General features: G+C 41.2%; 1 protein-coding gene across 2 annotated transcripts; it reads left to right on the top strand.

Moving 5' to 3' along the window:
• Window positions 1-77: 77 nt before the first annotated feature.
• On the top strand, window positions 78-12,252 carry LOC139387771 (adenylate kinase isoenzyme 1). Of its 2 annotated transcripts, none has more exons than XM_071134008.1 (7): window positions 78-202; window positions 6,794-6,829; window positions 9,182-9,217; window positions 9,477-9,640; window positions 10,969-11,085; window positions 11,379-11,570; window positions 12,022-12,252. In XM_071134008.1, the coding sequence occupies exons 2-7, from the start codon at window positions 6,823-6,825 to the stop codon at window positions 12,088-12,090; spliced, it is 585 nt and encodes a 194-aa protein (XP_070990109.1). In that variant the 5' UTR covers window positions 78-202; window positions 6,794-6,822; the 3' UTR covers window positions 12,091-12,252. The 2 variants fall into 2 exon arrangements, with proteins under 2 accessions (XP_070990109.1, XP_070990110.1); XM_071134009.1 differs by lacking the exon at window positions 78-202 and adding an exon at window positions 5,822-6,009.
• The last annotated feature ends 1,062 nt before the right edge of the window (window positions 12,253-13,314 follow it).

Below are 13,314 nucleotides of genomic sequence, written 5' to 3'. Positions count from 1 at the left end.
GTCGAAGGCACACTGCCCCCAAACTCCCCTCTCCTCCTCTCTCTCCCTCTTTTCCCAGAATGCACTGGTGTCTGAGCAGGCTGAGCTGTGCTATAAAAAGTGGAGGAGGGGGAAAGAGTGCTGCCGTGCAGCAGGGACACTGCTCAGACACACACAGGATCCAGAGACACACACTTGTGGACAGAGCCGCAACGTTACAGAGGTCAGTACAGAGGACAGACAGCCACACAATGGCAGCGGTGCAGAGGAATAAAAAGCACAGGAAGCGGGGCTTGGGGGATAATTGTGCTGCAGGAACACAGAGAGGGGCTTGTGAGGGAATAGTGGGCAGGGCTGCTTGACTGGCGGGACAGGGTGGCACTGTGAAGTGCCGCCTGACCCTAGCTGCCACTGCTTCTTTGATGCAATGCATTTAAAGGCTATGGAAGGCTGAGGAAAAGGGTAGCTCAGACACTTGCGTACTGTATGTAGCATTGTCCTCATTCTGCTATGGTGTAAGAATGTCATAGCCAAATGAAGTGTGTGTCATACTATGTGCGAGTGGACTAGACCATGCCTGGACTTGCATGCACAGTAGGAGATCAAAAGAACAGGCTTGGCTGTTTTTACTATTTTTTTTCATCCTTCATTGTCCATGGCAGAAACAACGTGTTGCTATGCCTGTCCGGTTGCTCATTCCCACCAACCCACTAATTTGCAATATGCCTGTGTTTACAGCATGCTGCATTGATGCGTGGTGATGTATGTCTTTTTATGCTATTGGTTCTTCTTAGTTAATGGTGAAGATCCAAACACGAAAAGCCCTACCGCCTGGAAGTCACACACCACACAGCTGCAGTACACATCCTTCTCTCCCTTTCTCCCCAACCATATCTCTGTAAAGACCATAGAATATCTTAACTCCGACTGGGCTGGTGATGTCAAAAAGTTATCCTGCTTTCCCTTAAAGGCATATCACCACTATTAAAGGAGCAGGACCACAAGAGGACCACACAATACAGTTCATCAACTGCTTTGCATAAGAGAGCTGTGGACACTGCAGTTGTAATGACAGATTGCGCTTATTGTTATACTCTATGCTACACTTACATTGGCTTTATCAGCTAAGCTAGTGCAATCGAGCCTTCCATGTGCTTTCTGCGAATGGTTGACATGGTATCTGGGAACAGCTGCAGAGAGGACAGACAGGGTCTTTTAATAGCTGAACTGCATGACTGGGGACACCAATAACACACGCTTGGGAAAGAGAGAGGTGCATTGGATATGCACAGACTTGAGATAGGGGCGAGTGGGTTACCAGATGCTTCTTGGTACAGGTTTTACGCACGTGGCTTACATGAGGAAACTGAATGGGTTGATTCTGGAGCATTCAGATGACGCTGCCCTTGGTACTGAAACGTTAATGTCTGTGGAATCATGTTGTATTCATTGAAAAAAGTCCATTGCAGGAAAGTAGTGCAATATTTTGAATGTATGCTTCTTTCGTGCGTTCTTGATGTCCTTTATCCTGGAGAAAGTAAAGTGTTTCGGGATGTGGGCGAACAGACATTGAAAGCCAGTAGGATGGTTTTGCGACCAGGCTAGAATGGATGACGGACAGTGCGTCAGAGAAAAAATGTCTAAGTTTCCAAAGGGACTCGCACTCAAACCATAAAAAGGAATACTCTAAGGTACCTTTGGAACTCTACAGCTAACAGATATTGACACACGCAACCCTGCCTCAATAATGACAGTGGATAGGCCATAGAAATGGCATGGGCACTGGAATAGTCCTATTTTACACAGCTAGCACCCAGTAAGCAAAATTACATTGAAAATACAGTCTTTTCCATACTTTACCAGCAGGTGCCTAGTGGTTAGAACACTGGGCATTGGGCCAGTAACCGAAAGGTTGCTAGATCGAATCCCCCGAGCTGACAATGTAAAAATCTGTTGTTCTGCCCCTGAACAAGGCAGTTAACCCACTGTTCCTAGTCATTGTGAAAAAGAATGTGTTCTTAACTGACTTGCGTACTTAAATAAAATAAAAATAATTAAAAAAAAGTAATGAATGAAAGGTGAAAAGATGTAATTTCCAGATGTCGAAAAATACATTTTTGGGGGATGTTGAAAATGCATATTTTCCAGATGTTGAAACCAGGTGCATTTTAGGTGTTGAATGAAAGGTGAAAATACAAATCTTCCCAATGTTGAAAATACATATTTTTCAGTCATTGATTCTATGGCCAAATTTCAACTGCACATACACTCTCAATGAAGTAGGCATTATGTCAAAATAACAATTTCAAAGCATTTGCTGAATTATAAGGACATCTGTCAATGGAAATAAATGTATTAGGCCCTAATCTATGGATTTCACATTACTGGGCAGGGCACAGCCATGGGTGGGCCTGGGAGGGCATAGGCCAATCAGAATGAGTTTTCCCCACAAAGGGGCTTTATTACAAACAGAAATATACTGATCAGCACCCCCTTCTCTCCCCCTTTGACGGTCCCGCAAGTGAAGAAGCCGGATGTTGAGGTTCTGGGCTGGTGTGGTTACACTTGCTCTTTGGTTGTGAGGCTGGATGGACATACTGCCAAATTCTCTAAAATGACGTTGGAGGTGGTTTTTGGTAGAGAAATTAACATTCAATTCTCTGGCAACAGCTCTGATGGACATTCCTGCAGTCAGCATGCCAATTGCACGCTCCCTCAAAACGTCAGACGTCTGTGGCATTGTATTGTGACAAAACTGCACATTTTTGAGTGGCCTTCTGTCTTCAGAACAAGGTGCACCTGTGTAATGATCATGCGGTTTAATCAGCTTCTTGATATGCCACACCTATCGGGTAGATGGATTATCTTGTCTTATCTAAACTTGTCCCAAATACAATGCCTTTAGTTTTAGAAATATTTAGGACTAATTTATTCCTTGCCTCCCACACTGAAACTAATTGCAGCTCTTTTATCTGTTGCAGTCATTTCAGTCACTGTAGTAGCTGACAAGTATAGTGTTGAGTCATCCGCATACATAGACACACTGGCTTTACTCAAAGCCAGTGGCATGTCATTAGTAAAGATTGAAAAAGGAATGAGCCTAGACAGCTGCCCTGGGGAATTCCTGATTCTACCTGGATTATGTTGGAGAGGCTTCCACTAAAGAACACCCTCTGTGTTCTGTCAGACAGGTAACTCTTTATCCACAATATAGCAGGGGATGTAAAGCCATAACACATTTTTCCAGCTGCAGATTATGACCGATAATGCCAAAAGCCGTACTGAAGTCTAACAAAAAAGTCCCCACAATCTTTTTTTATCATCAATCTATCTCATCATCGTCATTTGTGTACGTGCTGTGCTTGTTGAATGTCCTTCCCTATTTAATGAATGATGGAGCCGAGTTAGCCTTTTTTCCCAAAATTTTATTTAAGGTGCTCTAAGGTTTTTTACTATCATTCTTTGTCATTTATCTTTGTTTCATAGTGTAGTTTCTTCTTCTTTTTATTCAGTTTAGTCACATAATTTCTCAACTTGCAATACGTTTGCCAATCGGTTGTGCAGCCAGACTTATTTGCCATTCTTTTTGCATCATCCCTCTCAACCATACAATTATTCAATTCCTCATCAACCAACAGGGATTTAACCGTTTTTACAGTCATTTTCTTAATGGGTGCATGCTTATTAGTAACTGGAATTAGCAATTTCATAAATGTGTCAAGTGCAGTGTCTGTTTGCTACTCATTACACACCACAGACCAACAAATATCTTCAAAACAATAGGAATCACCACAAAACGTATTGTATGCCCTCTTTATACACTATATTAGGCCCAGTCTTTGGAACTTTGGTTTCCCTAGATATGGCTACTATATTGTGAACACTACATCCGGGGGATCTGGGAGTACAGTGAGTATAGTGTAGTTTAATTCCGTAGAGTACATTAGAGTAAAGTAGGGTGCAATACAGTACACTATACTTTACTGTACTGTAATATAGTGTACTCTGCTGTAATGTACTGTGAGGCACTGCCCAAACATGCAAAACATAGATGTCTATGATTGCTTCAGATTTGGTCTGGTCTGGATTGTACCAAATCTGAACCATGTCTATGTTTGGGCCAAATACAGTCAGGACTGGACCAGAAATCAACGTCCTTGGACGTTGAAATCAAAGCTGGCCTGGACTGCACCAAAGAAAGACCAAAAAATACATCCGGTTTGGACAGGACCAAAAAGACATACAAAGAAGTGGCCATTGGGAAATGGTTAGTGTAAAAAACAGAACAGTCAACGTAATGGTCAATGTAACACATAGTGCTGTGTACCACAATATAGCACACGTTACACCTCATGTCAAGTTAACCATACTTCATGATATAATAATAATATGGCGGGTGCTTGTATTTGTCCCATTTCACACGCAAATTATATGCATGTGTGAATTGGAAATGTGTATTTTGCATATCCAAACTCCACTTGAGACATCCTCGGATATTGGGGTCATGGCCAGGGTCTGCCATGATTAACGGTCAGTAACCCCAGCTGCTTGGGCAGTGCCCGATCCTCTCCTGATTGGAGGAGGTGTGTGTTTGGCATGCCAAGGAAGCTGCACAGCCTAGTGAAGGCACCATAATAGGCCAGGGTGGGTGTCCCAAAGGGGCACAGAGCTGACTCAGATGCCTGGGTGACATTTACAAAGGACACGGAGTCAAGAGCTCTACATAAAACCTGCCACCCTGGACCTGGACTACTGAGTCTTCAGAAAAACCAAGGTAGAGTAGGGTAGCAGGATGGTGAAGAGGTTCAGTGAAACTTTACCACTTCTTTCTTTCTCCTCTGTGAGTGGGGTGAAATAATCCTATCAAGCTCTGGCTGCCATATTGAAACGCTTTTCCAAGGGTGAAATGTACAGTATACTTGAGCCTGTCTGTGGAACAGGTCTGAGCTGTGGCTTTTTTTTATGGTGGGTTATAAACAAATCACAAAGAAAATGAAAGAACATCTTCGCTTAGCAACTTAAGATGCTACTAGTCACCTGCCTACCCGTGTCTTTGGCAGTGTCACTACAACATGAATCATAGGATATTTAAAACCAGAAATGCCCTTAGTGTGTTGTTGGTAACCTGTGAGTTTATGCACTGAAAATGATTACCATGACACGAGCAAACATTCAACCATTATTCTACTTAGTCCCTAATCAACCTAATATTCTGAGAGATTTCCCCTTAGATAAGCCAGCTGCAGTCAAAATTGTCTATATTGTACAAATTCACCTTAATTTAAGGTTAGGGTTAGGCATTAGAGTTAGCAGTGTGGTTAGGGTTAAGGTCAGGTTTAAAATAATATTGTATGACTTTGTGGCTGTACCAGCTAGTGACCACTCTGCAGAGTTTCCTTCAGAACAGCTACTCTTTCTGGGGTCCAAAAAGACTATGGTAACTAATATACATTTGAGTCACTTAGCAGACGGTCTCTTATCCAGAGCGACATACAGGAGCAATTAGGGTTAAGTGCTTTGCTCAAGGGCACAGACAGATGTTTTACCTAGTTGGCTCTGCGATTCAAACTAGTGACCTTTCAGTTACTGGCCCAACACTCTTAACCTAACGAAAGCAGACTTCTTACTTTCTCGCTGGCTTATTGTAGGGTCAGCTCCTCCTATCCTAAGACACATTGAGTTTTACACTTATCCCTCAACAACTGATTGAATAGCACCCTCCCTACCGCCGCCTTTGTTTCAGCCAGTCAATGACTGATTCATGGTCAGCTCATGTCAGACCTTTTCATTTATTCCACGACAATTTATACAGGATCAACTTTCTCTCCAACTTTTTATCCAGTTGTTTCAGGCATCATTCAAAAATAATCACACGGCTAGGCTTCACCCTCATCACATGATCCAGACGGGCAGCCACTTGAGCTGAGAGATCTGTTTACACATGCCACCCTGACGCACCCAGAAATGATTCTCCCTCTTCCTCCCTCCCTCTGGCACTTAGGAAGTCCGGAAGAAAATGCACAGGGAACAGTAAGGCTGTTATTTTATTTGGTAATATTAACTCATATTTACTGCAATCAGAAATATTCAGATTCCATTCCATCATACAGTTTTTGCACAGGGATGGCACTATGCTCTGGTCGTGATTTTTTGGGGGTGTTAAGGAACATCAGGTTCTGCTATAATTTCTGGTTGAGTGGTGTAACCGGCTGCTGAGTGATCAGATACTGTAATGTTACTGTCATTGATTCTGTCCATCTTGAGATATGTGGAAGTAATGCTTTTGACTTTACTTGATGCTGCATTCCAATGATTCCCTTCTGTGGACTGGGTTTATTGTTCCTAAGTTAAGTTACGTTCAAGTTACATAATATACAAATGGTATTGTGTTTGTTCTGAGGAAACTTTATTCTCACAAATTTTGAGGTAACAATTTCAGGCGGTAGTGGTTTAGACATTTTCTCTTTTGCTTGGACATCAACTGTCTTAATGTCAAAACTGATTAAGAGTATAGGCTTTACTGTATTACTATGAGAATTTATTCAGATTGCGTAATTTGCTGTAATTCTTTTGATATGGATAAGTAAGTATACTAACACAGCATTCACCCAAAATCAATTGCTTTGGAGGACACAACAATATTTTTAAAAACAACTAAAGCTACTGACTGATATTACTGTCTTTGGTTCTCTTCGAAATAGGAAAATGAGACTTTGCATCTATTTGCATGGAGTCAAATGCAGGCTAAGAAGTGGTACTATTACTATCTCTGAATGTACAAGCTAACTTCTGTTTTATCTGTCTTCTCTTTCAGTTAAAAGGAATAACCCCTTATAGATCAAAATGGCAGGTAATTATGACAAAAGAAAAATACGTTGATCTCCTTTAACATAAAACTTTTCTCATGGGGGAAGTACTTGTGTTCTAAGCAATGGTTTATGTATACACTAGATGACTCAGATGGGGTGCTGTGTGGAAGCAAATGCGTCTCCATCTTGACACTCCCCCACATTGTAGAAAATATTTGGAAAACTATAGAAATGCATTTATTAATGTCTTCATTCATCCTTGTAATGGTTTTTCTATTAGACAGCTTAATGCATACATTAATTATATTGTGAGCTAAACATAATAAAATGAATAAAATATATATAAAACCATTCTTAAATTATCACTTTTTGAGATTACTAATGTTACTGTCCCCAGTACAATAACAAATACTTAAATATGTGTAATTTTGTCCTTATATTTGAAATACAGTAGAATTCCATTCATTCCTATGAAGGAAATCACCTACTGGGGAGTGCCAATATGGCCGACCGGTGGCTTCAAAGCCTCTCAATGGCCAATACATCGCATGGCAATCCAGTGTATATTTACATCATTGGTCCTAAGTGTGTGCTTAAGCTATGGTGACCTCTTCTGGTTATTTACAATATTGCCACTGCTGAAAGGAACATACTGTACTCTACCTTCATAGTCAGCACAACACTCAAATGGGAAAATACATTATATGAGTTTGTAGCTATATATTGTATTGTTGTTTATTATCAGATGAGGGAACATTCAAAAAGAAAGGGATTTCTTAGCTACTACTTATCAGTGAATGATTCAGTGCCTTAAGAAAGTATCCAGACCCCTTGACTTATTCCACATTTTGTTGTGTTAGAGCCTGAATTCAAAATGGATTAAACAGATTTTTGTTCTCACACATCTACACACAATACTCCATAATGACAAAGTGAAAACCTGTTTTAAGAAAATACTGAAAATGTATTGAAAATGAAAAACATAAATATTTAATTTACATAAGTATTCACACCCTTTTGGTATGACACTCCAAATTGAGCTCAGGTGCATCCAATTTCCTTTGATCGTCCTTAAGATGTCACTACAACTTGATTTGAGTCCACCTGTGGCCAATGCGATTGTTTGGATACGGTTTAGAAAGAAACACACATCTGTCTCTATAAGGCCCCATAGTTGACAGTGCATGTCAGAGTATAAACTATACCATGAAGTTTAAGGAATTGTCTGTAGATCTCTGAGAATTGAGATCAAGCATAAGTATAAAACAATTTCTAGAAAAATTGAAAGTTTAAATTTCCCATAATTGGGAAAATGGAACTTCCCAGACTCTGCCTGGAGGTGTCCAACAGGACAATGACCCCAAGTATACAGCCAAAGCAACACTGGAATGGCTTCAGAACAAGAATGTGAAAGTATTTTAGTGGCCCAGCCAAAGCCCAGACTTAAATCCCATTGAAAATCTGTGGCAAGACTTGAAGAGTGCTGTTCACTGCCACTCCCCATCTTATTTAACAGAGGTTGACAAATCTGCTAGGAAGAATGGCAGAAAATCCCCAAATCCAGATGTGCAAAGCTGATACAGACATGCCCAAGACGACCCAAAGCTGTAATCGCTGCCAAAGGTGCTTGTACAAAGTGTTGACTCAGGGGTTTAAATACTTACATAAATGAGATGTTTTTCATTTTCAAATGTGCACACATAAAAAAATTTAAAAAACATGTTTTCACTTTGTCATTATGGGGTATTGTGTGTAGATAGGTGAGATTTGTATTTATTTAACCAATTTTGAATTCAGGCTCTAACAACAAAAGGTGGAATAGGTCAAGGGGGTGAATACTTTCTGAAGGCACTAGAGAGATCGATAGGTTTACAGTGTTTTTGCTGGACTCTTATCCAATTCAGATGTACAAATCTCAAAAGCCTTTAATAAAAAAGTACAGTACTTTTGGATTCCCTAGTGACTCAAACACTGCATATTCTCATGTGAAATAACTAAGACCATTACGCATAAACACCCCACATTTCTACAAAATGTGTGACTACAGTGACTTTGGCTAATCTTAGCCCAGTGCTACTGTAGCTAGGGGACATTTTCTATGTGGTCACAAAGCATTGTGAAGTGGTTGGCGAAGGTTGCCAAGGTAATTCCGTTGTATATAAGTCCAAGAAGGCAGAGAGGTTCCATGTCAAGATGGGTTGCTCATTCAGCTGCTCCAACTCAGCAAGCTGCTCCAGACAAATTGTCCGTTCTGATGATGGTTTGTTACACATCCACAAAATTTTTTTGTCAACTTGGTTTACTGTCAGCAACCTGCAGGTTTAACCAGTAATTGTCTGAAGTTGTTTCTAGAACTACCAGCTATGTTTCTCTGTTGCCTCTGTTCCTTTTAGACAAAATCAAGGACGCCAAGATCATCTTCGTTGTAGGTGAGTGAAATATAATATATCATCTTATTTTAAAATCAACACTATCAGGCAACACAGCACAAAATGTAGGCATATGCACGTTCGATGTCTGATATAAGGTGAAGTCTACACTTCTCTTGAAAGAATACACCAAAGTATAAAGTAAATATACACAACAGCCCTGTGTCATAAACCAACCACCACTAAGGTTATGGCTAGATGGGATTCACCAACCAACCAACCAACACTAACCCCTGTCCTCCTTGTATGTGTCTCCTAGGTGGGCCTGGCTCTGGTAAGGGCACCCAGTGTGAGAAGGTGGTGGCCAAGTATGGCTACACCCACCTGTCTTCTGGGGACCTGCTGCGTGCTGAGGTAGCATCCGGCTCCGAGAGGGGCAAGACCCTCCAGGCCATCATGCAGAAGGGAGAGCTCGTACCCCTGGTGAGTGGCTGGGACAGTGCACACAGTCATTCCTAAAGCAGTTACTATGTAATAACATGTTAACAATATTGTTACTACAGTAAATATAGTCTAACTTCACAGGTTTAATGTATACTGTACCGTTTGTGCTGAATTCCTTGGAATAAGCATGAATAAATCAGATTAACACCCATTTTAATTCGGATATTGTGTTCACCAGGAGTTGGAACCGGTTCAGGGAACAGAAACAAAAACAGGAAAATAATTACATTATTTGAGGAACAGAACCAATACCGAAAACAAAAGTGATCTATACTGTTCCAGAACAGAATTGTTATTTTAAAAGCATGGGTACCGGTTAATAATGTGCCGGGCATTTTTTTCCAGTCACAACGAAGTACTTATGCAAAGCCCTCACTCTGTCACTCTGTCAGCTGGAAATCTTTGCCAGTCTGTGTGAGTGTGTGTAGGTTAACTTCTCCTCCCCTCTGAAGCACAGGTTACTGTAGCCTACTGATGATGTTAGAAGCGTAATTCAAACATTTTGGAGAGATGTTTAATTAGTGGAGAATGGATTTTTTCAATGCTAACTAAGAATACTATAGTTTTCACCTTTCACATTGGATTTATTAGCCACAAAAAGGTAAGACGTGTTTTAAATTCTTGTGTAAGATTGTTAGCTAGCTAATGTTTGCTCTGGTCCAACGTTAAACCAACTGGGAAGTGAAAGACATTGAAAGTTATTCCATAGAAGTCGCTCCTCCGTAGGTATAATTCTGTATAATGCATGTCATAACAAGATGCCCAGCACTTCAAGGCAAGCTTCCTCCATCCTCTCTCCTCACCCTCAAAATGTCAGTTGCATTTCGTGCTCTACACTGTGACTAGCAGCATAGTGTGTGTGTTTATCTTTCATTATGATATTATGAAACCATGCTGTCACGGCAAAATACAATTTGCTCTTAACAACTTTCCTATATAGATTACATCACTTACCCGCTCAACAGCAAGCTGCTCCATCCGCACTGATTGGTAAAGTAATTTAACGTCGAGCTAAATGTAAAAAACAATATATATTTCAGAGGATAAAAAGGAACAGAAAGGAACGATATAAATGGTACTTTTTTGTTGTTGTTAGAACCGGTTCATGACTTTATTTTGCTGGTCTGAACAGTGGAATGGAACAAAATAAAATTATGGTTCTGTTTTGATTTTTTTTTTGGTTCCAACACCTGGTGATCACAAGTTACTTTATGTCACTTTTCGACACAGAAGTGAAATTGTTCCAACATCTTTCTATGGAGGTGTGTGTGTTTCATGTCAATAAATAGTACATGTGCCCCCCCCAGGACACAGTCTTGGACATGATCAAGGACGCGATGATTGCTAAGGCCGACGTGTCCAAGGGCTTCCTCATCGACGGCTATCCCCGTGAGGTCAAGCAGGGCGAAGAGTTTGAGAAGAAAGTAAGACGAGAAAGGAACATATATTCACATTCAGAAAATCCATACTTTAACATTGCTGGGCAATTAGGTTGCAGCAGTGCAAAAAATCACAGAACGCAAGTAGGGAAACCTATGCATTTTTGAGGAGTCCTATCCTTTTAAAAAATCACCATAAGCTCAACATCTATCAATTTCCCACAGTTCTTCTCTCAAAATATATTTTCCTTTAGCATATCCCCTCCCAGTTAAAAGGACTATATAATTTCAACAACCTTTTTAAAGTTGTCCTGACCATTATGTTTGTCTTCTCACAGATCGGAGCCCCCTGTCTGCTGCTGTACATTGACGCCAAGGGTGAGACCATGGTCAAGAGGCTGATGAAGCGCGGTGAGACCAGCGGTCGCGCTGACGACAACGAGGAGACCATCAAGAAGCGCTTGGACCTGTACTACAAAGCCACTGAGCCAGTCATCACCTTCTACACCAGCCGCGGCATCGTCAGGAAGGTAAGACTGGTGCCACTAGTTATAGGCTACTGTCAATGCCTGAATCCACAGGAGGTTGGTGACACCTTAATTGGGGAGAGCAGGGTGTGGTAATGGCTGGAGCGGAAGGAGTGTGTAATGCCATTCGTTCCGTTCCAGCCATTATTATGAGCCGTCCTCCCCTCAGCAGCATCCACTGGTTGTATCCCAACATCAGATGAGAGAGAGACAGAGAGCGAGAGAGTGTCATAGGACAGTGTTAGATAAACAGTTCTGCTCTTTTAAAAATAAACAAGTGCATTGTGACAAAATATGCATTGTGACAATACGCCCAAGTGTCTCACCTCGCAGCTCTTGTAAACTCTGAACATTTGACTCTCTCTCTCTCTTAATAAAATCCTTATCATTTTAAAATGATGATGCCACCGACATTACAATCACATCTCATGCCTTTCTATCTCATTCTCCTCAGATTGACTCTGAGCTGCCCGTGGATGAAGTCTTCGGACACGTTGCCAAAGCTATCGATGACCTGAAGTAAAACGCAAACATGACTGGATATTAATTTGTTTTGGTCATTTTTTTAAAATGTCAATTTTATGCCGAAAGAAGCTCAAATCTACTCAGTCACCTCCCACTGGGCACACACTGGTTGAATCAACGTTGTTTCCATGTCATTTCAATTAAATTAAGTTGAACCAGAGTGGAATAGACGTTGATTGGATGTCTGTGCCTAGTTGGCTTGGCAATAATGAAAGACCATTAAGGAACAGCACTGCCTTAATTCAACACTGTAGTCTCCTGTTTCAGTCCACAACAGACACCCATATACGGCAATATTCTCTCTCTCTCTCTCTCTCTCTCTCTCTCTCTCTCTCTCTCTCTCTCTCTCTCTCTCTCTCTCTCTCTCTCTCTCTCTCTCTCTCTCTCTCTCTCTCTCTCTCTCTCTCTCTCTCTCTCTCTCTCTCTCTCTCTCTCTCTCTCTCTCTCTCTCTCTCTCTCTCTCTCTCTCTCTCTCTCTCTCTCTCTCTCTCTCTCTCTCTCTCTCTCTCTCTCTCTCTCTGTGTGTGCTGATTTCAGCTCTATGTAATTACAGGAGGGATCTCTCATCACTTTCCCAGACCATACATGTACAATGCCTGCCTGGGGTGGCTCTGGGCTACACTCTGATCCTGTGCCGCCATGTAGACATCGGAGTATATGGGAAAGCATGGAGACATGACTCCTTTATGGCTGGTGCTAAACGCCATGCAGTGACAGACATGGCAGCAGGCCATTACATCATGCAGGCATTCAGGATATAGTATAGTTCTCCTACAGCAGGAATAGAGTACAATAGTAACCAAACATTGTAAAAGAAAATGCAGTATGCCTATGTTCGTATTAATTTCACTGTCTAACACTTCATGATATGTTTCATTACATCACATAACAGATAAACTGTGTCATATGTGAACAACTACAGAATAGTTTGCATAACATAAAAGCTTTGCAGGTGCCTATTTGAAAATGTCATAATGTCTATCATCACGTGATGTTACTGTAGTAGGAGAGTCCACACCTGAAGCGCACCGCCCTTTGATCTGCTGCCGGGATTCATGTGCTACTATTCCTTATGTCGTTTGTAATCTGACGGCCTGTTGGGCTAATGTGTTTTGTACAGGAGATTTGTTTTCCTTCCTGAAGGAAGTAAATATTATTTAGCAGTTGTAATCTGTTGCTGGAAAACTATACCATAGATAATAATCCAATCTCCTCGAGAGGT

This window comes from Oncorhynchus clarkii, chromosome 29, assembly GCF_045791955.1.
Source record: "Oncorhynchus clarkii lewisi isolate Uvic-CL-2024 chromosome 29, UVic_Ocla_1.0, whole genome shotgun sequence".
NCBI lineage: Eukaryota > Metazoa > Chordata > Actinopteri > Salmoniformes > Salmonidae > Oncorhynchus > Oncorhynchus clarkii.
The sequence above is the reverse complement of the archived record's forward strand: the minus strand, read 5'-3'. Positions and strand labels throughout refer to the sequence as shown.